The 26,221-nt window shown below is 35.6% G+C and overlaps 1 protein-coding gene and 1 long non-coding RNA gene across 2 annotated transcripts in view; one reads left to right on the forward strand and one right to left on the reverse strand.

Moving 5' to 3' along the window:
- Positions 1-26,221, forward strand: part of fras1 (Fraser extracellular matrix complex subunit 1) — a gene marked incomplete at its 5' end in the record, with an annotated part of 190,295 nt that overhangs the window by 129,063 nt on the left and 35,011 nt on the right. The window contains 13 exon segments of the mRNA NM_001130840.1: positions 108-355; positions 449-600; positions 4,531-4,693; positions 4,786-4,918; positions 5,782-5,966; positions 8,631-8,787; positions 9,585-9,848; positions 12,117-12,305; positions 12,412-12,531; positions 12,648-12,827; positions 17,291-17,415; positions 22,689-22,829; positions 25,508-25,735. Coding sequence (NP_001124312.1) covers positions 108-355; positions 449-600; positions 4,531-4,693; positions 4,786-4,918; positions 5,782-5,966; positions 8,631-8,787; positions 9,585-9,848; positions 12,117-12,305; positions 12,412-12,531; positions 12,648-12,827; positions 17,291-17,415; positions 22,689-22,829; positions 25,508-25,735 — 2,285 coding nt within the window.
- On the reverse strand, positions 12,828-19,879 carry LOC141385562 (uncharacterized). The gene is made up of 4 exons (XR_015491500.1): positions 19,682-19,879; positions 17,257-17,398; positions 15,043-17,172; positions 12,828-14,992 (listed from the first exon to the last, which is right to left on the reverse strand). It is a non-coding gene; the product is annotated as an uncharacterized LOC141385562 (long non-coding RNA).

Genomic DNA, 26,221 nt, shown 5'->3' on the forward strand with positions numbered 1-26,221 from the left:
TGCTGTATAAACTTTACTCTCTTGAAAAAAGAGATAACATGTCTCAAGATGTTTTCCTGGTAAAATGAGGTTGAAATAAAATAATAAAAAACTGTTTTCCACCTCAGGGGACACCTTTACCTCCAGTGATGTCACCAGAAACATCCTGCAGTATGAACATGCAGGGCTCACCACTGAAGAGGACTCCATGACCTTCTCAGTGACTGACGGGATCTCTATGACCTCCATCGCGGTGCAGGTTTTGGTGTCAGAGGTCAAAGGCGACGCACCCAAGCGTGACCCAAAGGCTTTTCTTTCCATGGAAGTTGCAGAGAAGAGCAGCAGCATCATTAGACCTTCACATTTAGCTTATATGGTGAGGAAATACATGTTTTGACAGCAAAAAAAAATAATGGAAAATGCTGGTTATTTCCAATATGCATAAGGGCATGTTGTCATTGTGTTTTAGGATGATGCATCTCCAGATGAGAGGATTTTTGTGCAGTTAGTCTCTGTGCCAATGTATGGGATCCTTACAAAAAATAAAGCTGGAGCAGACTATGAGGAGCTTAGTGAATATTCTTCCTTTACAATGGAGGACATCAACAACCACAAAATAAGGTATTTAGTGCCCCCGTGTCAGCAAGCTTGGCCTGTCCTGTGGCCCCCCTAAATTTGTAATTGCAGAATAATGGAAGAGTGAAAACTGCAGTTTTACTAAAGCTGCATGAAGTTTGTATTTAACCAGACTGAACAACAAGCAATTTGGGATGTGTTTAATCTCATCTGTATGTTCACATTTACCAACTGCACAGAGCAAAAAATAACTGTGAAAGAGGAACAAACGGTGATTTGTTCGTCTTGAGAAATCTTGATGGGAAAAAAACAGCAAACAAGAACAAGTCCATAATAAATTGAGAAAAATCTAAATACTTTATAAAAAAAAATAATACTAATACAGCATATTTCTATTTACATCTGACCAAACCTTAAAAACTGTAATAAATTTGCTAAATTTTTGAGGGAAACTTAAAGAACAAGCCCACAGACGCTTAGATTAAGTGGACGTGGCAACACTACAGATGCTCAAAAACTACAATACATTTCATTCATTCATTTATTCATTCATTTTCTTTTCGGCTTAGTTCCTTTATTTATAAACTTATTCAGCATGTGTTTTACGCAGCAGAAGCCCTTCCAGCTGCAACCCATCACTGGGAAACGTTCATACACACTCACTCACACTCATACACTACGGACAATTTAGCTTACCCAATTCACCTATACCGCATGTCTGTGGACTGTGGGGGAAACCGGAGAACCCAAGGGAAACCATGTGAACATGGGGAGAACATGCAAACTCCACTCAGAAACGCCAACTGACACAGCCGAGGCTCGAACCAGCGACCTTCTTGCTGTGAGGTGATCGTGCTGCCCACTGCGCCACTGTGCAGCCCCACCATACATTTGTTGTCAGTTTTTCTGTTGTAATATTAAATTGGACGAAGATAGCGAATACTAAACATTACCCATCCGGGTTCAATGTGTTAAACACACTGAAAAATTTTGAGAATTTATTAGCTGGTGTTAAATGTATCAGCCTTTCCTGAAGCATTGAAAGTGTGTATGTTGCGTAAAGTATTCAGTTGTCTGCTTATATAAGTCCTTACATTTATACAGTGCTTTTACACATTTTTGGGGGGAATCTCCTCATTCACCACCAGTGGGCAGCCTTATTGCGCCAGACCGCACCAGCTGATTGGTGGAGAGGAGGCAGAGTAATAAAGTAATAAAGCCAATTATACTATGGGGATAGTTAGGAGGCCATGATGGATAGGGGCCACTGGGTAACTTTCACAGGATGCTGGGGTTAAACCCCTTCCCTTTTTCTTCAAAGATTTTTAATGAAGACAGAGTCAGGACATCTCATCAAAAAGCAGTGGTTCTAAAACTGTAGTACATGTACCAAAAGTGGTACGCAGGCTTCCTTCTACTGGTACGTGGAGAAATCGCTGAATAATTAAAAAAAAAAATGAACACACTATTAACCCTTCGCATATGATAACAACGATGTGATCAGGAAATTGATTTTATTAGGCTAAATTTTTTATTAAAATTTTTTTAATGTTTGTTATGTATTCTGTCATTTCAGGTTATTTTCCTTCCCATACTTGTAACAGTTGTTGCGGGCTTATCTTGTTTTTTTTATATCCCAATGTTGACGGGTATAGTTTAATCACTTGCTTCTCTGACACACTTAGCCTACTCTAACGAGCAGTCATAGATATATACACTAGATGTCGCCTGGCCTATTGTTGTCTATTGGACGGAATGCGTCAATAGCGCCGCCATCTTGCTACAGGGTAGCGCTCCTTTGAAATGAATGCGGGACCAATGTACAGTGGAGGACTGTGGCCATCCAAAGCCAGAGATATACACATATACACATATATCTATGATCGGGAGTTTTCCTGGATGTTAGTATGTAATTTTTTTTTTTCTAATTACAAAAATTATAATTTTACATAACTTTTTTACATTGATGGATCAGTGACCGCACGGGCATTTCTGACAAAAAGCATGTGTTTGTGTGTACAGAAATTTACTATTCACCCTCCCTGTTAAATTTGATCTAATCATGTCGTGAAACACAGCTCCTCTCCTGCTTTCACTTCTCATACTGACGGAGGGAGCGATTAGTTTGTGAATGAATCCCCCGAACGACTCTCACTAATGTTAGCCGACAATAATAAGTTTCTGGCAGCGCAACATCTCGTTGTCATATTTCTTTTGCATTGTTTGCTGATTTTATTCAACAAAACTAGCATAAGCCGAGTATTTAGTGCGAGTTGGAGCTTCTTTGCCTTATGGTGAATGCTGTAGTAAGTGACTGTTATCATCAATAACGTTACCTGATTAGCACAAAAGTTCAGAACATACAAAAACAGAAAAAAACTTAATATTACCTATGAAATGTTCTGCCTTTGTGCTTTGATTTCTTTGTTTGCTCGTTTCTACACCCGTAGACAGAGCTAAAGTACCCCATCTTCACGTAATAACACTGTCTTGACTAGTGCGGTTGAATGACATTTGTCTTGGGAGCACTGTAGCAATGTGGCGGCGCTATTGACGCATGCTCAGGGTCCCTATGCGATATCTAGTGTATATATCTATGACGAGCAGTAAGGAGATCTAATTTCTAATTTAAATATGTAAATCCAATTCATACATTTAAAATACAAGTTAACGTTTAGATTTTAAAGATGAACAAATAAGTCATATACAAATGCATCATATATTTCAAAATTTATCAAACAGAGTTATATATGAATGTTGACATACTGTATAACCTGTATTTATGAGGTCCAAAAGCATTAGCAGGTTTTGATGAATAGGCTACTATATGATAATACTTTACATTTAAGTACAGCAGTTTTCTTTTAACTTTTTATGTACAGTGCCATGTTTGATTAACTTTTAAAATCACATTTTAATTTAAATGTTGACGTTTTATTTAACTTTTTTTTTTTACCTGTCTGTTATTATTCAAACTTCGTATTATGTTTAAAGTGGATGACAATAATAAATATTCATAATAATAAGAATTAATCTGCCATGTTTGGGAACTGTGCAGAGCTGTAGCCGCTTAATTAGGCCTACTCTGTATTTCAATACCAGTCATTATGGTGGTACTTGGAGAGACAATTTTTTCTGAGGTGGTACTTAGTGGAAAAAAGTTTGAGAAAAACAGTACTAGAGCATTAGGACCCACAAAGACTGCAGGTTGAGCGCCCCCTGCTGGTCTCACTAACACCACTTCCGGCAGCAATCTAGCTTTTCCATGCGATCTCCCATCCAGGATCTGACCAGGCACAGCCCTGCTTGGCTTTAGTGGGCATCCACGGAAGAGTTGCTAAGAGCTAGCTACCAGCAGCTTTCTAATTAATTAATGATTTTAAGATTAGCCCCCCCTGTTACTGTGGTCTAAAACCACCACTGACATACAGCCAATGATATTTTAATGTTTTAATGTTTTAGTTTTGTTGTTAGCAGCTCTGTTGAATTCATGCATTTTACTATAATTGAACTTGGAATATAATGTTCTTTCATTTTTACCACAAGAATGCAGCATATTCATGTTGTTTTGAATATGTGATTCTTGTTAATGTATTTTTCAGATCATTACACTAATAATGTGTCATTCCTAGTCCAGCTTATGTTAATATTAGACTCCCTAAATGAGGCGTGTAAAATGTTTGGCAAGCTGTAATGCTTGGGGAAGTTTAACATGCATTACAACACAAGCTTCCTTAATTGCTTTAAATTGTCCAGTCCCACTGAGAATTTATGAAATATAAAACAACTCTCTCAGGCGATCATGTCTTTGCCCATATTTGACTGCTATCCTCCAGAGGGTTGCTTTTTAAGCAGATGGAATACTTTCTGCACTTTTCTGAAACATTTTTGTGTCCCGGCTCAGTTTCTTTTAGACTTTGCGAAAGAAGATGGAAAATATTGTGATATCTTGTTTCTCTCTCTCTCTTCGAATAGGTATGTTACGTCCTTTGAAACTGGGAACCAGCCTGTGACTGACATTTTCCACTTCGTCGTCTATGATGGTGATAACAATCGTCTGGAAAACCAGATGTTCACTATCACTATCACCACTACCCAGAGGCAGCCACCTGTTGTCAGCGTCCGCAGTGGCATTAAAGTGAGCACAGTCCCAAATTCCCTATTTAAGTAGCTTTGAATGTCATTTTTTTCTTGTGTTTCTGAACTTTTTATGGTGTTTTCCATGGACAGGTTCAGGAAGGAGGGAGAGTCCAGCTCTCAACCAATCACATTATTGCATCTGACCCAGACACACCCAGAAAGGACCTGCTGGTTTGGCTGATCAGACCACCTAAATTTGGCTTCATTGAGAACACAAAGCAAGGTGAATCACTCAGCTGTCTCCGCATAGCATTATATGCTAGCTTCCATTTCTTAGTGACTGAGGGCAGATGTTTTTGTTTGCTAACGGTGTAGTTTTATTCATGAGCAGAGCACTTGTTTACTGTAATAAAGAGTTGTAGATGTGCAAAACTCAGATTGAAGCTGCCTTCCTGTTTGAGGGGGAAGATGAAAGGAAAAACAGATCATGGAGGAACAAAAACACCTAACGACAGTTGTACAAAATTTAGCTCTTCCATCTAATACACATACGCAAAACTCTGATGTCTGCTTTTGATGTTTCTACTTTACGAACACACACAATTTATTGATGTTTTTGATTTTTGTTTTTGTTCCTCAAAGCCATTTACTCATAAATATTATCATGTTGTTGTCTTCCAGCCGACAGTCTCTCTCTTTTGTTTTGTCTAGAAAGACGCTTGGTTGTTGTTGATTTCTAAGATCAGTTCTTGATTCAATATTAGGCACAGAAAAGTTGTTCCCAGTAAAATGCAGCCTTTAGAACTATGAAATTAAAGGGTTAGTTCTTCTGAAAACGTACATTTACTATATTTACTCACCCTCGGGTGGTCCTAAAGTTTTATGAGTTTCTTTTTTTTTCAGCTGAACACAAAATAAGATATTTGAAAAATGTTGAAAACTGGTAATGACTGGCATATATAGCAGGAAAAAATAAATAGGTATGGCGGTCAATGGCTACCAGTTTCTAATATTTTTCAAAATATCTTCTTTTATTTTTACACAAAACAGAAGAAAGAAGCCGGGGGAGAGTAAATGACAGAATTTTTTTTCTTTTAAACTTTTGAAAGTTTTTTTAACACATTGATGTCTGTTATTTGTGTCCAGCAGTGGTTGGTGAATCTCGCGTGATCAGCACTGATGTCCCCTTCACTATTGAAGACCTCAATTCAGACCATATCTTCTACGTGCAAAACATTCGCCAATCCAATATTCGACAGGATGTCTTCAGCTTTTATATCAGTGATGGATCAAGTCAAACTGAGGCTTTTGATGTCATTATAGATATTCAGGTATTACATTTAGCCCATAATATTTAATTTTAGTTTGTGTAATTAGTGAACAGCTAACATGCGGCCTTTAAAAGGATGGGATTATAGGCAACCAACACTTGCAATACTAATTTTTATCCTTGCTCTTGCTATTAAACATGTACATTTTCTTGTCAACTGTGGTGGCTGTTTGTAGTTAGCTAGCCGTTTGCCGTTGTTTTTTTTTTTTTTTTGTTTTTTTTTAGTAAGAATGGCTTTAGTCAATTTGTCGACGTCATAAAAAAAAGATATATCCATTTTGAAAAATATTGGTTATCTGACATTATTATTTAAGACATCAACAGTCAAGTTCATTCACAATTTTTATACATTAAACTATTACTTGAGCTCAGTGAAGGCCAGGAACTTAACATTTTTAAATCCGGGATATTTTTTATTAAATTTTATGTCAATAAATAGTTCATAAATAAGTCAAAAACCATGCCAAAATGTAACATATTAATCTTAACATTGTCAAACATCTTAAATTGGTTAAAAAAATCATCATCGTCAAATCAAAAAATCATCATATTTAATTAATTATTTCACTGTAATAACAATAATAATAATAGCTTATTTATTGGTTGTTGTCAAAAAGCAAAACCGTTTATTTTTCTCCATAACAACCTGTGCCCTTTATGTTCCCTTATACTAAATTAACTACAAAAAGAATTAACGTGAGGTTTTAGGCTATAAATAATAGGTGCAACCGCATAAATAAATCTTCAAATAGGCTTCTCAGCTTCATGTAAGAAGTTATTTAAAAAATAAACTTACAAAGGACACTTAGAAATGTCGCCTCTTAGACAGGTATCTTGTGATAGGGAGGAGTGCAGGAAAAAAGGCACTTCCTGGCCTTCATCTTAATTGACATCAAGGGAGACTCGTTCCCTGCTGCATTTGCATGTTGTTGACAGACGTATTTTATTCTGATCCACTTTTGTAGCGTTTTGTTAATTTTTCTGAAGTTGAAGGCTTCATCTTCTATCACTAAATCAATGAGCAAACTCGGAACACTTCACCGGTGGCGACTCTCTTCCCAGTGGATGCTGAGCTCGCGCAGCATCCTGAACGTTCTATAACTGTTATATTACACTTTGTAAAGAAACTGTTCTGGCGGATATCACGTTTTGTGAAAAAAAAATTTTTTACTAGGTCTAAAATGTGCATTCTTAAATGTTATTAATGGCAGCAATTCACACATAGATTAGGGTACATCTGAACAGTCATTTCCAATAATAAAGTCCAAATGTCAAAAAATGGCGTTTATCGCATTTTGCAACCAAACTCTTCAAATGTGATTAGAAATATTGGTCTGTGCAACACACATACTAGGCTCTATTTTAACGATCTAGGCTCAAAGTCTAAAGAACTGAATGCTTGACTAGAGAGAAAATAGTTTAACAGACCATCTACAGCAGGGGTCACCAATCCTGGTCCTGGAGGGCCGGTGTCCCTACAGGGTTTCGCTCCAACTTGCCTCAACACACCTGCCTGGATGTTTCAAGTATACCAAGTAAGACCTTGATTAGCTTGTTCAGGTGTGTTTGATTAGGGTTGGAGCTAAAATCTGCAGGACACCGGCCCTCCAGGAACAAGTTTGGTGACCACTGATCTACAGCAAAGATTAAGAATGAGCCTCCTCCATTCGACTTTCGAATTTACTTTCTCTTTACTTTCTCTTTACTTTGCTCCTTTACTTTTGTAGAGTAAGGAAAGTGTGTTGTACACACTCCACTGAAGACATTCATTAGCCTATATATTTAATTTGTGTGTTAAACGCAAAGATTTGTTTAAAAACTATTTCTAAATGTAGTTTTAATTTCCAGCAAACAAATAAATGAACAATAATTACGAAGTGTGGTCAAATATATAACAGTTACTGTATATCCAAACATGTCCTATTCTTATGTCCCATATAGTGACACATACGTCTTTAAAACCCAACAGGTGGACAAATCTACACTTGTTTATATTGAAACAAAAATAAGTATGTGTATTATAAATAATACTGCTAATAATAATATTATAACAAAAACTGTCATGAATTTACTGAAAAAAGGCCCCACGGATATGAAGAAGGCATGTAGGTAGTGTTTTTTTGCATCTGAACATACATATTTTATTATTATATATTATATTATTTTAAATAATTTGTATATATTTTATTGTAAATAATAGCACACGTGAAAATTAGGGTTCCGCTGGTCTGAAAATAGCAAAAAATCGCGCCAAACACGTCTTGCGGCTTATTGTGCCAGGTGTAGGATAGAGCCCACAATGTTCATGACAACATTGACAGTGCCCCTATTTTTTGGAATATGCCATGGGTATCTAAATCTGCAGAGTTAAAATGCCTGAACCATCTAATCAAAGTTTTATTTTCACTAAAAACATCTAGTCAAGTGTTTTGGCATTCAAATCTGCCTTCTATGAACACATTTCAAGAGTGCCCCTTCGAAGAAATCATTTTGCGAGTCTATTTTGATCTTACTTGCAGGAAGATTTTCTTTATTTAGCAGTCTCTTAAAAGCAGTTAATTAATTGTTAAAGCTGGTCTGTGTCATGTCTCCATTCCTTCTCTTTGTGGTCTCTCTTTACTGACTTCTCATACTTATCTCTATATGTTTTTTCAATTTTTTATAGCACACCAAAGAGGACCTAGTTCCAATTATCTCTGTAAATAGCATCCACGTGGAGGAGAACTCTGGTGTGGTCATTACCAACTCCTCCCTTAACGTACTGGACCGGGACACACCAGAGAATGAGCTTTTGCTTACCATCATCAAGAAGCCTTCATACGGTCAGAGCCTCATTTTTTCTGTATTTCCCTTCATATACCTCTACTCCATTCCCCAGTCTGTCACTCATTCATGGCCAGCCTTCAGCAAACATCCATTATTTGCCACATTACCGCTCCGTCCGGTACCTGTGCGGCTGATTGATGTTCTTGTCATTGTGCCTCTGCCGCTGACTGTAGAGCCGGTGGAAAGGCCGCGACCCACAAGGCTTCGTTGGTTAAACTTTTATGGATGGATGTCAAGGTGTTCACAGTGGTTTTATTAGGAGTCACAAGTGAGAAATGGAGCTGACAAAACTGAAATACAGTCCCCGTGTCAGAGTGTTATGACAGCAGTGCAGGCAGCACGAAAAATCACAGAGTGAACATTAGAGGTCAAGTGCACATTCATTTGAAAATGTGAAGAAAAGTGATGTATGTTTATATTATAGATGTGTTTGATGAGAGAACAAAATTATTATGGATCGAGAAGTTGGTCCAAAATGAAACTTTATTCTCTATTTACTCACCCTCGATTGGTTCCAAAACTTTATACGTTTTTTTTTTCTTCTGTTGAACACTAAAGATATTTTGAAGAAAGCTGAAAACCTGTAATTGACTTCTATAGTAGAATAAAAAAATGTGAAAGTCAATTCAGGTTTCCAGTTTTCTTCAAAATAATATTATTTTGTGTTTAACAGAAGAAAGAAACTCTTAAAAGGTTGAAACAATAAATGATGACATATTTTTCTTTTTTGAGTGAACCAGCTATCAATTTAATGTCAATTTATGTGCAATGTTTTCTGTATGTCGCACCACAGGGAAGATACGCAGAAGGCAGTTTTACTCAGACCCTTTAGAGAATGGCAGGATTCTTCAGCAGGGATCCACCTTCACCTACCAGGACATTCTTGATGAGCTGCTGGTCTACACTCCAGACGGACGTGGCTCTGGGACTGATGAGATCCAGTTTTCAGTAACAGACGGCATATACACGGAGACGGGCCGTTTGGAGTTCAGTATGGATATTAGGAAGAGAGAAGGCCCTAGAGTAACAATCAACAGAGGACTGCAGCTCGCAGCAGGTTAGGAGACAGTTACATTAGCTTGGCATCTGCTTACTGATTGATTGTGATGCTTACTTTAAAGAAAAGTTGTATCAAATATAAATAAAAAAAGCTTAATTTACTTACCCTCAGGCCATACAAGAATCCATTGTCCTTGGTGATGAAAAATGCAAATCGGTATACATAAAAGTCTGTTACTTTTTTCCAGCATGTTTTCATCTTTCATCTTTATTTCTATACGATTGTGTTAAAGCAGCTTAACATAGGAGATCATAGTAAATTGAAACAGTGTCAGTCCAGTTTTCAGAGTTGAATTTCTGTTTAGTTCAGTTCAGTGTGGTTTAATTTTCACTGCTGAAAGTCCAAACACTGAAGAGCAAATCCATCGATGTGCAGCTCCACAAATCCCGAACCATGCAAGCCAGTGGCGACAGTGGCGAGGAACCAACTTCACCAATTGATGAAAGTAAAGTGGAAAAAAAATCTTGAGAGAAATCATGCTTAAGTTGGGAACGACCATTTCTCCTCTGGCCAAACTTCTTGTGTAGAGCTGCAGTCTAGGGGCTGGAGGCTGAAGAACGCTGAACGTCAATTGTGGAGAAGCTGCAGGAGGAGAGGTCACCAGCTGGTGTACAGGCTCGCCCTTCAGGATCAATACGAAGACTCGTCTGTCCCTGTGGTCTTTCGATATTAGTGCTCATGCTCTCCACTCCTCCATCATCATAACAGCAGCTACTCACGATACGGCCTGGTCCAGGAGTATGGAAACCTCAGGAATGATTAAAAAAAATGAGATTAAGATTAAGAATGAGCCTCCTCCATTCGACTTTCGAATTTACTTTCTCTTTCTCTTTACTTTGCTCCTTTACTTTTGAAGAGTAAGGAAAGTGTGTTGTACACACTCCACTGAAGACATTCATTAACCTATATATTTAATTTTGTGTGTTAAACGCAAAGATTTGTTTAAAAACTATTTCTAAATGTAGTTTTAATTTCCAGCAAACAAATAAATGAACAATAATTACGAAGTGTGGTCAAATATATAACAGTTACTGTATATCCAAACATGTCCTATTCTTATGTCCCATATAGTGACACTCACGATACGGCCTGGTCCAGGAGTATGGAAACCTCAGGAATGATTAAAAAAAGACTTACATAAGTGCAGATGCCGTTCAAATTATAATGTCTTTAGGGAAGTGTTCCCGGCTCCGGTTGCCCAAAATAATTAAGACTTACAATTCTTTAGAGGGTTTTGATTTCAAAAGCATTTGTGCTTTATGTGTACGCTAATACAAAGAGTTGTGTCTTTTACCTAGTTTTAAACTGACAGAGTGTGTCTGTTTACCGAACTGTGCTAGCAAAGCTGTTTCAGAGTTTAGGTGCCAGATATGAAAAAGATCTACAGTTGATTTTGATATTCTGCAAATATCAATCAAAGGAATGAGCAAGGTTTCAAAAATGTAAGCAGCTAAAGTAATTAGGAGCCATTGTATTGTATAATATTATTGTTAGTATATATTATAATATATTATATTATATTATATTATATTATATTATATTATATTATATTATATTATATTATATTATATTATATTATATTATATTATATACATTTTTGTGTAATATTATTTCATTTTTTCAGTTAAGCTTTTTTTCTCACATTTAATTTAATGACAAGAGCAGCTGTAGTGAAGAATAAAACAAATTGAAAATTACTTAAGTTGGTTCCGTTTACTCTGCTGTGTTGAATTATAAAACTTTTTTTTTTTTTTGCCAGTAGACCAGAGTTGTTGTTACATTTTCTTTGGCTTTGTTGCAAAAACCTCTTAATTAAAGAAAATGGCTATTAAAATATCCCCCCAAAATGCTTTAAACAATGATACCACATTTCAGCAGCAATAATAGGAAAACAGTTCACCCATTCATTATTAACTCACCCTCGTTTCCTGTATTTTTAGTCTGTGGTGCACAAAAGGAGATAAAAAGGACGCACATAAAAGTCTTCTGAAGCCATTAAAACAGCTTTGTGGAAAAACCAGACCAAAATTATAACATTATGCAATAGTAATCTCTCTCTGCCAGACTTCTTAGTGAAAAGTGCCGCATGCTGAGAATCACTGCAGTAATCCAGTCCAGGCAGATCTCGCTTCACTATGATGCACCCATTGAATCATTTGATGTGAATAATTGAGGCTCATATCTAGATAGACTGAGCTGATGTTAATAAATAACTTAAATGCCCCTGTCATTCTCTTTCTTACCATTGCTCATTCCTCCCGGCAGGTTCTTCATCTAAAATCACGGAGCAGCATCTGAAAGGAACGGACATAGATTCAGATAACCTAAAGCTGAGGTTCACCCTCACCAAAGACCTAAGTGTGGGCTCCCTGATGCTGAAAACAGGCAGAAACAAGGCTCGCGTATCCGTGAAAGGACCCGTCACCAGCTTCACCCAGGATGACATCAACAAAGGTTTTTTTCTTCTTCTCTCTATTTTGAACTCTCTCTAATACTCATCCATAGGGAATTTCTAAGCAGGGATGCATTGCCTCATGTGGTTTTGTGCCTCATCTGTCAGGACATGTGGAATACATTCATGAAAAAGGAGAGAGCGGAGGAAGCTTCTCTTTTAAGTTCAACCTAGAAGATCCTGAGGGAAACAGAGTCATTGACCAGTCTTTCTTCATTAGTGTTCTGGGTGAGCTGAGAAGTTATTTTGAGACACTGAAAGTGAGTGTTCTGGAATGATGGAAGAAAGATATATTAATACATCACGGTTTCTTTTCTTTTTTTATCTCTCTCTCTCTTTCTTAGAGGACAGACTTCCTCCCACAGTGGTGGTTAATAAGGGCTTAGTTTTGGATGAGAACTCCTTGAAGAAGATCACAACTCTGCAGCTCTCCTCTACTGATCAGGACAGTGAACCTGATGAACTCGTTTACCGAATCACTAAACAGCCCCAGCTTGGTCATCTAGAACATTCTAACAAACCAGGTACATGAAACAGACAAATTAACTCTATACTTAGTATGTCTAATTCATGTCCTTCAGTGCAATGTGATTTATACCTTGCTTACACCCTTTTTTATTGGTACCACACTTAATATATCTGAGATAATTAATTCAGTGTGTTAGTTAAGGAATTCATCAAAATAAACAGCAAAAATCAGTCCAAGTCCCTCAAAAAATGTTGAAAAAATATAAAAAATTCCAGAACTTGCAAACTGTGTTCAATGAACTGTAGTTTAACCAGTTAACTTAAAAAAGAAGTGATTCTTCTTCACTTGAAAGATTGTAGGTCTTAGTCTGAACAGCTTATTAAAAAGATGGTTGAAGCGATAGTTTACCCAAAAAAGTGTTTCCAAACCTTTTTGGAATTTTCTTTTTGTGTTGAATTTAAAAAATATATATTTAAAAATTTTTTGAAAACCTGTGACTTGAAGCCAATAGTTACAGGTCTCATCTCAACTCAATTCCATCTACTTATCCGGGGTCGAAGCCGGGTCATGGAGGCAGCAGTCCTAGGAGAAATCTCCAGACCTCCCTCTCCCCAGACACTTCTTCCAGCTCCTCCGGGGGGATCCTGAGGCGTTCCCAGGCCAGCCGAGAGACATAGTCCCTCCGGAGTGTCCTGGGTCTTCCCCTTTCGGTCATGACCCAAAGCTCATGACCATAGGTGAGAGTAGGAGTGTAGATTTACCGGTAAGTTGGAAGCTTTGCCTTTTGGCTCAGCTCCTTCTTTACCACAACAGACTGGTACATGGACCGCATTACTGCTGCCGTTGCACCAATCTGCCTGTCAATCTCACATGCTAACCTTCCCTCACTCGTATATAAAACCCCAAGATACTTAAACTCCACCTGGGCTAATGACTCCTTTAACCTGGGAATTTTTTTTTCAGCAGAGAAGTCAGTGTACTGTTCTAGTAACTGAATATCTCGGGATGTTGTTTTATTTTGTGTCAGAGGGCATATTCAGTATGTTAAAAAGTAAGTAATTAAGTACTTACTGAAGACGCAAACCATTTTATGACAACTCCTTTTAATTTAATGAACTGGTTCGAGTGATTCACTTAGAAAATTGGGTTAAAATAAATGATTCATTCCAGAATAGCCTGTCACCACTACAGATAGTCAGAAACAGAAACTATAGCAGGCCCAAGACTTATATTTTTGCTATGTATTTTTGGTATTTTGACCTCATCGAAGAAAAGAAATGGATTGATGTTAAGTGTAGATTATGTGTGAATAAAACTCTTGACAACTGCAAAAAAAAAAAAAGCACTACAATCGCACCCCACCTCCAGCTAAACAACAAATGACTGACATCAGTTTAGGTTCTCCAGGTAAAAGAATTTATTTGACTAAGCAAAAAACAACAAAAAAAAAATGGTTATTGCTTTTATTGTTGAGGGGATGCAGCCATTGTCTAATGTTGAAGTAATTAATATAGTACATTTTTTTTCTCTTTTGGGAAACCATGTCCACATTTGTGAGGCCTTGTGAAACAATTTAATCAATGTATAAAGCTCAAAGAATTATTTTGATTAGGGGATTTGTTTATTAATCATTAATGTTTATTTTTTTATTAAACATTTTAAAGGCTTAAAATCTGTTTTGCCCTAATATAAGTTATTTCATGTCAGTGCTCTTGGGCGATATTGCAATCTTTATCTCAATGGATAGTCAATTTACTTAACTAATAACAGAAAACGTACAAAAGTAGCAAACCCATTACTTTACATGCTGTCATTAATGTGTATATACAGCACGTATAGCTTTGGGCTAAGAAAGTTCTCAAAATATAATTTTATCCTAGATTTTTTAAAGGAATATGAAGGTGTGGGTTATATTGGTGGTTGTTAAATGCAGTGCTTCTCTATAACAAAATGTTGAAAAAAAAACATCTGCAAGTTCTGGAAGAGATCAAACCTCAGCCAGGTAAGAAAAAGTAATGCAAAAGTAACTCAAAATTAATGTAACATTACTATGCATAAAAGTAACTAAATAACACATAAATAATTAGTTATTTTTTGGGGGGGAGTAACTCAATATTGTAATGTACTATTTTCAAAAGTAACTTTCCCCAACACTGACCACGACATTGTATAGTTTAGAACTTAACTTTTCTTTACTTTATGTTTTTTCTCCGAGCCACACTCATGCCAAAGTTGCATGAGCCTATTTACTTGCTATAGACCCTTTTCACATTTCCGGGTTTCTCAGTAGCAGAAGGCATCATAGCCGGGTAAACACAGAGCATTTACAATCCTATTTGCTCAAGTAATTTAAAAAAAACTCCATGATGGGGTTATCAAGACTTTCAGAAAAAGCTAAATAAATTGTGTGAGACTGATGACAGCAGCTAGAGGAGAGAATAACCTAAGTTCCTATAAGCCACTAATTGGTCGTGTAAACATTATAAAAATGAGTATACTACCTAAAATATTATATTTGTTTCAAAATATCCCTCTCAGCCCTTGGTTTTCCTTTTTTTACAACACTTCGGAAATTATAAACAGATTTCATCTTGTATAAGGTTATCACTATTATACTTACCTTATAATAAAGGTGGTCTCCACTTTCCCAATCTACAATGGAACTACTAGACAGCACAGTTATGATCTACTTTATACTATTTCTCTTCTAAATCTTCTACACCTTGGATGGATATGGAATCCCTTTTTATAAAATCTAAATTACTTTTTTATCTCTATCTTTACTCAGCAGACATTAGATCTTTTAGAGAAGACAAAAATATTGTATCTTCTAATCCTATTTTAATGAATACCATTAATGTCTGGTGTGATAAGTATGTGGTGTTTATAAGTATGTAGATCAGTGCAGTATCATCTTATTATGCTTTACTCCAGTATGGGGAAACTAGTGTTTTAAACCAGCTAAATCTGACCCAGCGTTTAATATGTGGTTTGACAAAGGGCTGCAAAAAAATGGAGATTTATATAAAGAAAATGATCTAATGTCTTTTGCAGAAATTGTAACTTAATTGTAATTAAATATTCCCACAAAACATTTCTTTAAATTCCTTCAGTTAAGGAGCTATCTTTCTTCTTATCAAGGGGCTAAGCTTACAAAACCTAACAAAGTTAATCTAAGCCCCTTAGACACTGCATTAGAAACACCTCGCATAAGTGGTAAATTGTTTTTTTGTAATTTGATGCAAAAATGATATAATACATTCATAAATGCACATAAATGTTCATACATTTAAAAAAAAAATCTAAATATTAAAAACATTCAAGGATTTAAGATTATGGTGACCCATAAACATCTCATAACAGTCTTGTGAAAGGGGTCCATTCAATTCACACACATAATAATACAATTTTAGGTAAAGAGAACTACTGGCACTGCTACCTACAAAACAAAAAACAAAATAATAACAAAATAACGAACTTGAGTGGAATATTCTACATAGCTAACAACACACAATTGAAAACGTTTATAATAATTATCTTATCAATGATCTATAGGATAAACAACCACGTCTCTAGCACCATATCTAGTTCACATTTTTTATTTTAGTCCTGTGTACCAGTTATGTGCACCTATGAGTATAAGGTAATCTCTACTGCCACTGACAAAGATTTACAATATGGGATTTTTATTAAAATATTTTACTTGTGTCTCAGGTATGCATGCACTGGTTACACATTTAAAATGATGTAGCCCCCTTAAGTAGTTTTAGTGCCGTTATGTACTTTTCATTTGCAGCTAATATTTTATAGTGTAACTTGGATACAGAGACATTGTAGCTCTGCAGAAAATGCTTTGAAAAGATGTCTGTAGTGTGTAGAGAGCCATTTAAGTTGATCTGTGGGGTATTTATAATGGTGGCAGATGACTTTACATCATTATTTAAAGGCAACTTCTGTAGATGTGCTGTAAATGTCGGGCTGCCGGGTCACTGGGGAAGTTTCACTCAAATTACATATAGCCATAATTCCAAGACTCACAAATCTGTCATATACAAGAAAACACCTACATGCACAAGCATAACATCATTGCTATTCTGCTCTCTATTGAAGATTTAATCTCTAGAGCGTTATAGATCATAATATATATTTATAGTTTGTGGTCCTGGTGCATTTATAAAAGCTGGCCACAATTGCCAGGCAATGTTCGTGACCTACAGAACTCATGGCAGAACTCATTAGTTGGGAACCTGCCTATAGATCTCTATCAAGGTGTCAGATAAGGTAGTTTCATGGGCGAAGAGCAGTTTTTATTTTCCGCTCTGTCCCTCTTGGTGTTTCATGGATTGCACTCAATGGGATTTCCGGAGCAGCGCATGTTTTATTCATCAATTTCAGTTGACCTGTGGGATATTTTAATGGTGGCAAGTGAGTTTACATTATTATTTCATACCGAGTGGAGTGTATTGTATGAAATGGTAGCCTGCCTGGAGAGTTGCACAATATGTGATGTTGTTGCAGGAACACGGATCAGCTCGTTTACCCAGGCTGACCTGGCCTCTCGCAGCATTCAGTATGTGCACACCAGTGAAGACGAGATTCACTCCGATGACTTCACCTTCACTGTATCTGATGGAGGAAACGAGGTGCGCACACACACACACAGATACAGACACACATGGATGCACATACATTAACTGTTGGGCACAAATGTCTAGCGACATAAAAAAAATATGGGAGTAAAAATCAAGTTTAATCTCGAAATAAGAATAAATAAGGAAAATAAATGTCATTAAAATGATATTATTCAATACTGATCATCTGACTGTATAGAACAGGGGTCATCAATCTCGGTCCTGGAGGGCCGGTGTCCCTGCAGGGTTTAGCTCCAAATTGCCTCAACACACCTGCCTGAATGCTTCAAGTATACCTAGAAAGACCTTGATTAGCTTGTTCAGGTGTGTTTGATTAGGGTTGGAGCTAAAATCTGCAGGACACCGGCCCTCCAGGAACAAGTTTGGTGACAGCTGGTATAGAAGGTCAGCTGGTTTCTGTGGACTAATGTTAAATCATGCATGTTAATGTTAAACAATGTTAAAAAAAAATTTTTCTTTAAACTAAAATAAAATATTCACAAAAAATAAAAAGCTAAATTTTATCTGCTGTGTAAAACATGTGCCGGACAAGTACACTACCTAACAAAAATCTTGTTGTTAATCCTAGTTGTAAGAGCAACAAATAATAACTTGACCTCGAGTTGATCATTTGGAAAAGTGGCAGAATAGTTTTTTTTTTTTTTTTTTGATGAATCATCTGTTGAACTGCATCCCAATCATCACAAAAACTGCTGAAATTGGAACCCGCATGTATTCTCACGAAATCAGTCAAGTTTAGTGAAGGAAAAATCATGATTTTGGATTACAATCAGTATGGGGGCGTGCGAGAGATCTGCAGAGTGGATGGCAACATTAACAGCCTGAGGTATCAAGACAATTGTGCTGCCCATTACATTACAAACCACAGGAGAGGGCAAACTCTTAAGCAGGATAGCGCTCCTTGTCATACTTCAGCCTCCACAGGCATTGAAGATGAATCCAAACAATCTTGATGAGCTCTGGGAGTCCTGCAAGAAAGCTTTCTTTGCCATTCCAGATGACATTATTAATCAGTTATTTGAGTCATTGCAGATATGTTTGGATGCAGTCCTCCAAACCCAGAGTCATACACTATATATTCTTTTTTTACTTCACCATGACTTTATATTATACTATACACTATTTCTGTTAAGTGACAAGACTTTTGTTTCAGTGAAGACCTTACTGTCCTAATTAAATAATCAAAATCAATGTCTTTAAATATTTAGCATTGCAAAAAGGAAAAATATATGGGGAGTAAGTATAAAAACAGAAATTTTAGTGGCATTTATATAGACATTTTTTAATTATTTAGAAAAATTACTTAACAATATTTTGGAATGGAAATGCACTATACAAACACCCACATGTCTGTCTCATTCAGCTTAAATCCAAATGTGTATACACAAATTTCACTCATAAACACTCATACACACTTTTTTTTTTTTTTTACAAAAAAAGAACACTTCCAACCCGTAGCCAGCCTATTAAAACGGGTGTTTCTTTTTTCTTAAAAAGTGTACCTTTTTCGCAGTCATTCGCCTCATTTTATATTAAATTGTAAAGTTCAAATACTGCATTTTAGTGAGTTTTTAAGCACTAAATTTAACTTGTCAGAGGGTGATCATTACCACACTTTTTGATGCAACACAAATATTTTCTACATTTACATTCTACATTATTTTCTGCTTACCATACTATTTTATCTTTACAAAAATTTATGTGTATTACGTTATTACAGTTTTATAAATAATGTGATGAGATTATAATTTTAAATAAATTTTAACAAAGCAATATGAAAAAAATATTATCATTCATCATTTAAAAAATAATTAGGAATCTGTTGAAACTTGTTTTAAATTAAAGACTGTAGCCTAAAGACAAATAACAAGCTACCCAGCTAATTTCTTCAGTCAAATTTGTCCATTTTAATAATAATTGATAATTAAATTTGTTTTAAAACTTTCTTTTATCGGTTATTTCAACTATTTATAATGGCATAGTGTCCAAAATGGAACAAATGAGCTCAAATAGAGGCCAAATTCTAGACTTTGTCAGTAGAGGGATGTGTTTTTCAAACCACCCAAACCTCCTTTGGCTACGGCCCTGCACTTCCTCTCACAACAATCTCAATCCTCTCTCTTGCCTTTTCATACTCTCCTCCTTTTCACCTCTGTTCTTTTTATTATGAAAACACACACGCCCACACACACACTAATTAGGGCCGAAAGAGCTTGAATAAACACTGCATAGAGAGTGCCTGAAGAGATTAACATACCGAAGCATTCAAGTTATCCCACAATGACCACTTCTCTCAGTGGGAAACACTCCTCGGCCGTTTTGAATGGGAAATGATTTCCAATTATACTCTGTGTTTGTATTGTGCTGCTCAATTTAAGAAGCATTTTTATTTTGTCAATGGCACACTAGATCATATGGCAGTGCTCTTTTGACTGACGCTGACACCTAGTGGCGTGGATGCAAAACTGATCATTTCTAATTATTATTTCGGAAACACTTCAGACACAGTAAACCAAATGTGAAGCAAAACGAGTAGATGTTATTTGTTAATGTGACTTTCAGCTCTGTGTGAAATAAAGCAGCTTTTATTAGACTATTGGAATTTCTAAAGAATTCATCGTTTGTGATATATTGCTTTCGTTTCAATCACGAATTTAATCATGTTGGTCCTAAAGGTCTTGAGAGGAAATCATTTTTTTATGTATAGTCAATATTCCTATGGGTCATGGAATTTTGGGAATATCATGGAATTTTTAAAGGTCCATTTCAGATATTAATATTTTATTTATTTATTTATTTATTATGTTATTTATTTATTTATTTATTATGTGCTTTTTTGTCATATTAATTTTTATTTTTAATTAATCTTTTAAAATTTTTTTATTTAAGTAAAATTCAGTCACCAGACTGTCATACAGGTCTTGTGAACAAAAACTGTAATGTAGCTATAATGTTACACTGTAAAATAAAAAAAATATATAAAAAACTTTTAAAAAATGTAATTTTCTGCCAGCAGGGGCGTCTCGTATACATATTAGTAAAATAAGCATTTTATAGTTTACAGTGCATGCATTATATGCAGCCTACAAACAATAGGTTATTATTTGATTATTAACCTCACTTCAATCCTCATTTGATAACTATCTTCAATAGTACAAAAAAAATTGACTGAATTTATGTTTCTGTATTTTTACAGGAATAATCTGTAAATAAAAATCTAAAATTATGTGTTACTCTCTGAAAATACAGAAAATTTCCTTTAAATAAACTGAAAAAAAAACATAATACCAAAATAAAAACAATAAGAATAAATTTAATGTTAGAATGTTTTATTACATAAAATATCTGTAAAACAACACTGTATAATGGAAAAAAAAATCTGTAAAAAAAATATAAAATACAGACAATTACCTGTAAAATAGTGTAGCTAACTAGAATATTACAAATTATTTAAACGTGCAGTCTAAATTAGATCGCATAAGTGCTCCCTGACAGAATTGCAAACACAACTTATTAGGTTGTGTGTAATTTCCGGTTGTTTTGATAATTGTTTAGCCTCTGCAACCATTATTTAATCATTAATTTAAAGTTTTGGATTTGTGTAATTTAATCATTATTTAATGGATAAATCTGTTGTTATGAGAAATGTTAAATTCAATTAAATTCATCTTTATTTCTATAGCACATACAATCTAGATTGTGTCAAAGCAGCTTAACGCAGATGAAGTTCTAGTAAACTGAAACTGCTTCAGTCAGTTTTCACAGTTGATGTTCAGTTTAGTTCAGTTCAGTGTATTGTAAATGTCTCTGCTGAAAGCTGAAACACTAAAGAGCAAATCCAACCACGAAAACTGAAAAGAACAAGCTCCTTGAATGAAATAAGGCAAATCAATCTAAATTGGTCACTGTATCCTTATCAGATGTGATGTGACATCACACAATAAAAGATATCTAGTTTTTTCCTTTATAAAAAGGAATCAGACTCTTTCCTTTTATCCTTGCAGTGCTTCATGAGATCATGAAAATTCTGATTTTTAGTCAGTGAAACTCAGGGAAAAGTCAGAGAATCTGAAAGTTAGCTACCAATAGTAGTAAAATAGATCCATGCAAAAAAGGGGGAATACGGTAAAGGTTCAGTACAAAAAAAAAGCAACACAATTTTGCCAAATTTATGCTATTGGAAATAACAAAGCCAAAATGATCACAGAAAAAATTAAATAAAATAAAAATGTCGATATGAATGCAAAGGTTTTAACAGACTGTTAAATGTCAGATTGATTGGAGTTTGAATTGAATTGAATATTTATTTGACATATTTTAGACAAACTGTACAAAAAACAAGTATTCCATACATTTTGAAATAAAACCATCGAGGATAAAAACACAATAAAACCCTGGGCTTGTTTCCATTGTGGTTCTTGCTGAAAACAAAAACAAAACATGGCTGCAAAATACAGTTAATACATAAACCAAACAGTACCTCCATATTTTAAAACAGGAACAAAATTATTTACAATACAATAACATATGAAAAAACATCATCATCCACCATGCAAACAACTATCCTCATCAAACTTCCATCTTTTATCTTTGTGACATATATTTTGAAAAAGCATTCTTTATTTCTTATTCATTCATTTTTTTCAGCTTAGTCCCTCTATTAATCCAGGGTCGCCACAGCGGAATGAATTGCCAACTCATCCAGCACATGTTATATGCAGTGAATGCCCTTCCGGCTGCAACCCATCACTGGGAAACATCCATACACTCTCATTTACACTCATACATTAACGACAGTTTAGCCTTCCCAAGTCACCTGTACCACATGTCTTTGGATTGTGGGGGAAACCGGAGCACCTGGAGGAAATCCACAAGAATGCTGGGAGAACATGCAAACTCCACTCAGACACGCCAACTGACCCAGCTGAGGCTCGAACCAGTGATCTTCTTGCTGTGAGGCGACAGCACTACCCACTTCGCCACTGTGTCACCATTATTATTTCTTTATAACTGAATTATTTGTAATAAAAATAGTCTAACTCTAATGTACACTTTTTACTTCACTGCAGCTGTCGGTGGTCTAAATCCAATTCTCTTTATGGTCTCTGTTTCTCTACACTTATCTCTCATTTGATAATGCCATAAATTTAATCAGCAGGAAATTTGATTGTGTGCTGCAGAACAATTGAGCTCATATCTAGATTGAATTACGGAGCGCTGTGTGCGTTTAATTAATTCATTAGCGTTGTGCTTCTGTCCTCCAGGTCTCACAGACATTCTACATCACCATCCGGCCGGTGGACGATGCTCTGCCTGTGTTGCAGGTGCCTGGCATGAGGGTGCAGGAGGGCGTGAGGAAGACCATCACTGAGTTTGAGCTCAAGGCCACCGATGCTGACACTGAGGTACAATTTTAGCATAGACTGCGCTTGCAATTCTTCTGTGCTTTAAAAGTATTTACATTAAAAACAATTGTGTGAAGTTTGAATGCTGTGTGTTATTTTTTTTAAAGAGCTGCATGATTAATGTTACTGTAAGGCAATTTTGTGTAAACATAGAGATGCAAAAAAGATATTGCATTCCATGTGGAAGTGGAGAATAGAATTGCATAGTTTTGCCTGGAGCATTTTAGTTTGTTTATTTATTTATTTATTTATTTATTTATTTATTTATTTATTTATTTATTTATTTATTTATTTATTGTCATAAAAAACAATGGAGTTGGTCAAATGTTACTGCAGAAGCTTTTTTTGCAGAATAATCAAAGCAGTGTTGTTTTATGAAGAGACACTAGAAAGTTGCATGATGAACAGATTTAATTGATCCATTTATTCCTAAAAAAACAGTGACTTTGATCTCTGTATGATTATTTAAATTGGTTTTTTTTGGTACATATTTGAGAGAGTCCTGACACTTAATAATACATTAATGATCAATAAAACGTGTACCACTGTAGTGACACTTTTAATAAGACATTTTTATGTCAAATTTATTTTGTTCCACTGGGAAAAAGTGGCCTCATAACACTCATGTTGATGACAGATTTATGACAAGTTATGTTGTCTTGGTAATGTCAGGTTGTCACGTATTGTAAGTTTTGATGTATTTGTTTATGACAATATGTCATTTTTGCATTTAAAATGACATGAGTGAATGATACTTAATAAAGTTGTCATAAGCATGCATACAGTCTCATTCATATTTATGTCATGATAATGACATAATCATAATGATTAAGGTTTCATACACTAAAAAAATCCTGGTTGCCTTAATTTTTTTAAGCTAAATCAAATTATGAGCCAATTAAATTTATATTATGTTAAACTGACTTATGGCGACACAGTGGCGCCTCACAGCAAGAAGGTCACTGGTTTGAGCCCTGGCTGGGTCAGTTGGCGTTTCGGTGTGGAGTTTGCATGTTCTGCTCCAGTTTACCCCACAGGTCCAAAGACATGCGGTAGAGGTGAATTGGGTATGCGTAGTGTATGTGTGTGAATGAGTGTGTATGGGTGTTCCCCAGTGATGGGTTGCAGCTGGAAGGGCATCCGCTGCGTAAAATATATGCTGCATAAGTTGGCGGTTCTTTCCGCTGTGGCGACCCTTGATAAATAAAGGGACTAATCCGAAAAGAAAATAAATGAATGAATGAGACTTTAAACAGCTTGTGTAACTTATAAAATTAGGTTAGACCATGATTAACTTAGTAAGTAATTTTAATAAGTTACAAATATCTAAAAACATTTGCTGTCAGGACTAATAGATCATATAATTTTATGAACACCTCATTTGAGTAGAATGTTACCTTTTATTCTTAATCCTATGAAAATTCTTCAACACTCTTTAAAAGTACAAAAAAATACTCATTATACACAAATGTGTTTTCATTGTTCATATACTTTGAAAATGTAATATACAGTTGAAGTCAGAATTATTAGCCCCTCTGAATTATTAGACCGTTAGTTTATTTTTCCCCCAATTTCTGTTTAATGGAGAGAAGATTTTTATAACACATTTCTAAACATAATAGTTTTAATAACTCATTGCTAATACCTGATTTATTTTATCTTTACCATGATGACAGTAAATAATATTTGACTAAATATTTTTCAAGACACTTCTGTACAGCTTAACGTGACATTTAAAGGCTTAACTAGGTTAATTAGGTTAACTAGGCAGGTTAGGGTCATTAGGCAAGTTATTGCATAACATTGGTTTGTTCTGTAGACTATCGAAAAAAAATTTGCTTAAAGTGGCTAATAATTTGGACCTTAAAATCATTCTTAAAAAAATCAAAACTGCTTTTATTCTACTCGAAATAAAACAAATAAGACTTTCACCAGAAGAATAAATATTATCAGACATACTGTGAAAATTTACTTGCTCTGTTAAACATCATTTGTAAAATATAAAAAAAAATAATAATAATAATTTAAAGGTGGGCTAATAATTCTGACTTCAACTGTATGTCAGTGCTGATAGCCTCGGGGCAAGATGTAGTGCCATTGCGCTTCTGACCTTTTACAGTCCCATCTTTTCTATCTCTCTCTCTCTCTAAAACATACTGTCCAATTATAATAAAGGCCAAAATGTCAAAAAGATTCATATAAATGGCAAAAATACATTAAACAAAATTTTTGCTATCAAATACTTCAGTTTTCACTGTCATATGGTCCTTCGGAAATAATTCTGACCTAATGCTGATATGTTCTCGAAAATCATGTATTTCCTATTATTAATGCTAAAAAACAGGCCCACTGCTTAGTAGTTTTGTGGAAATCTTGCTATATTTTTCTTCAATGAATAGAAAGATAAATAAAACATTACTGGCTGAAGCGTCTTTGATGCTGTAGACAAAATTATGCGCAATCATGTCATACTAATGTGGGAAGTGGGCGAAGAGCGGATGGAAATGGAAAACATTTTTAGCAGAGTTGAAATTACTGTCACCCTGCTTGACATATGCTAAGTCTTTTACACCTGACATCTGTCGCACTAAACCTCATTTACTTCTTTTGTTAATTTTATTTCACACCTGTTTGACTTTCTCTCTCACTCTCTCTCTTTCTCTGCAATTTTCTGTCAGGAGGACTCTGTCACTTTCACCATTGTTCAGGCACCTCGTCATGGGACCATCGAGCGCACCAGTAATGGTCAGCATTATCGTCAGACAAACACCTTCACTATGGACGACGTCTACCAGAACCGCATCAGTTACAACCATGATGGCAGTAACTCCCTCAAAGATCGATTCACCTTCACTGTCGGTGACGGCACCAACATGTTCTTCATCATCGAGGAGGGTGGAAAAGAGGTTGGTTCGACTTCATGTAACCCCTTGTATTTTTTAATTATCATTTTATACTGTGAAGTGCATCAATATAAACTAGAATTTAAAATCATGACAATATTTCACAATATTAGCAATCAATTAAATAAATGCAGCCTCAGTAATCTTACATTTATTCAATTGTCTTTGATATTATGCATGTGGCCAGTTGTTGTAATTTCCTTTCCTTCGGCTTAGTCCCTTTATTCATTAGGGGTCTTCACAGTGGAATGAACCGCCAACTTATCCGCCATATGTTTTACACAGCAGATGCCCTTTCAGCTGCAACCCAGATCTGGGAAACACCCATCCACCCTCATTCACACGCGCTCACACACATACACACACACACACACACACACACACTCATTCACTACAGCATACCTGTCAAGTTCCAACACTCCCATTTTTTTCCGGGAGTCATACCATTTCACCACCCCCACCCCCCTGTACTCAGCTTTTTGGTACAAT

The sequence above is a fragment of the Danio rerio genome, chromosome 5 (assembly GCF_052040795.2).
Source record: "Danio rerio strain M-AB ecotype USA chromosome 5, GRCz13ab, whole genome shotgun sequence".
NCBI lineage: Eukaryota > Metazoa > Chordata > Actinopteri > Cypriniformes > Danionidae > Danio > Danio rerio.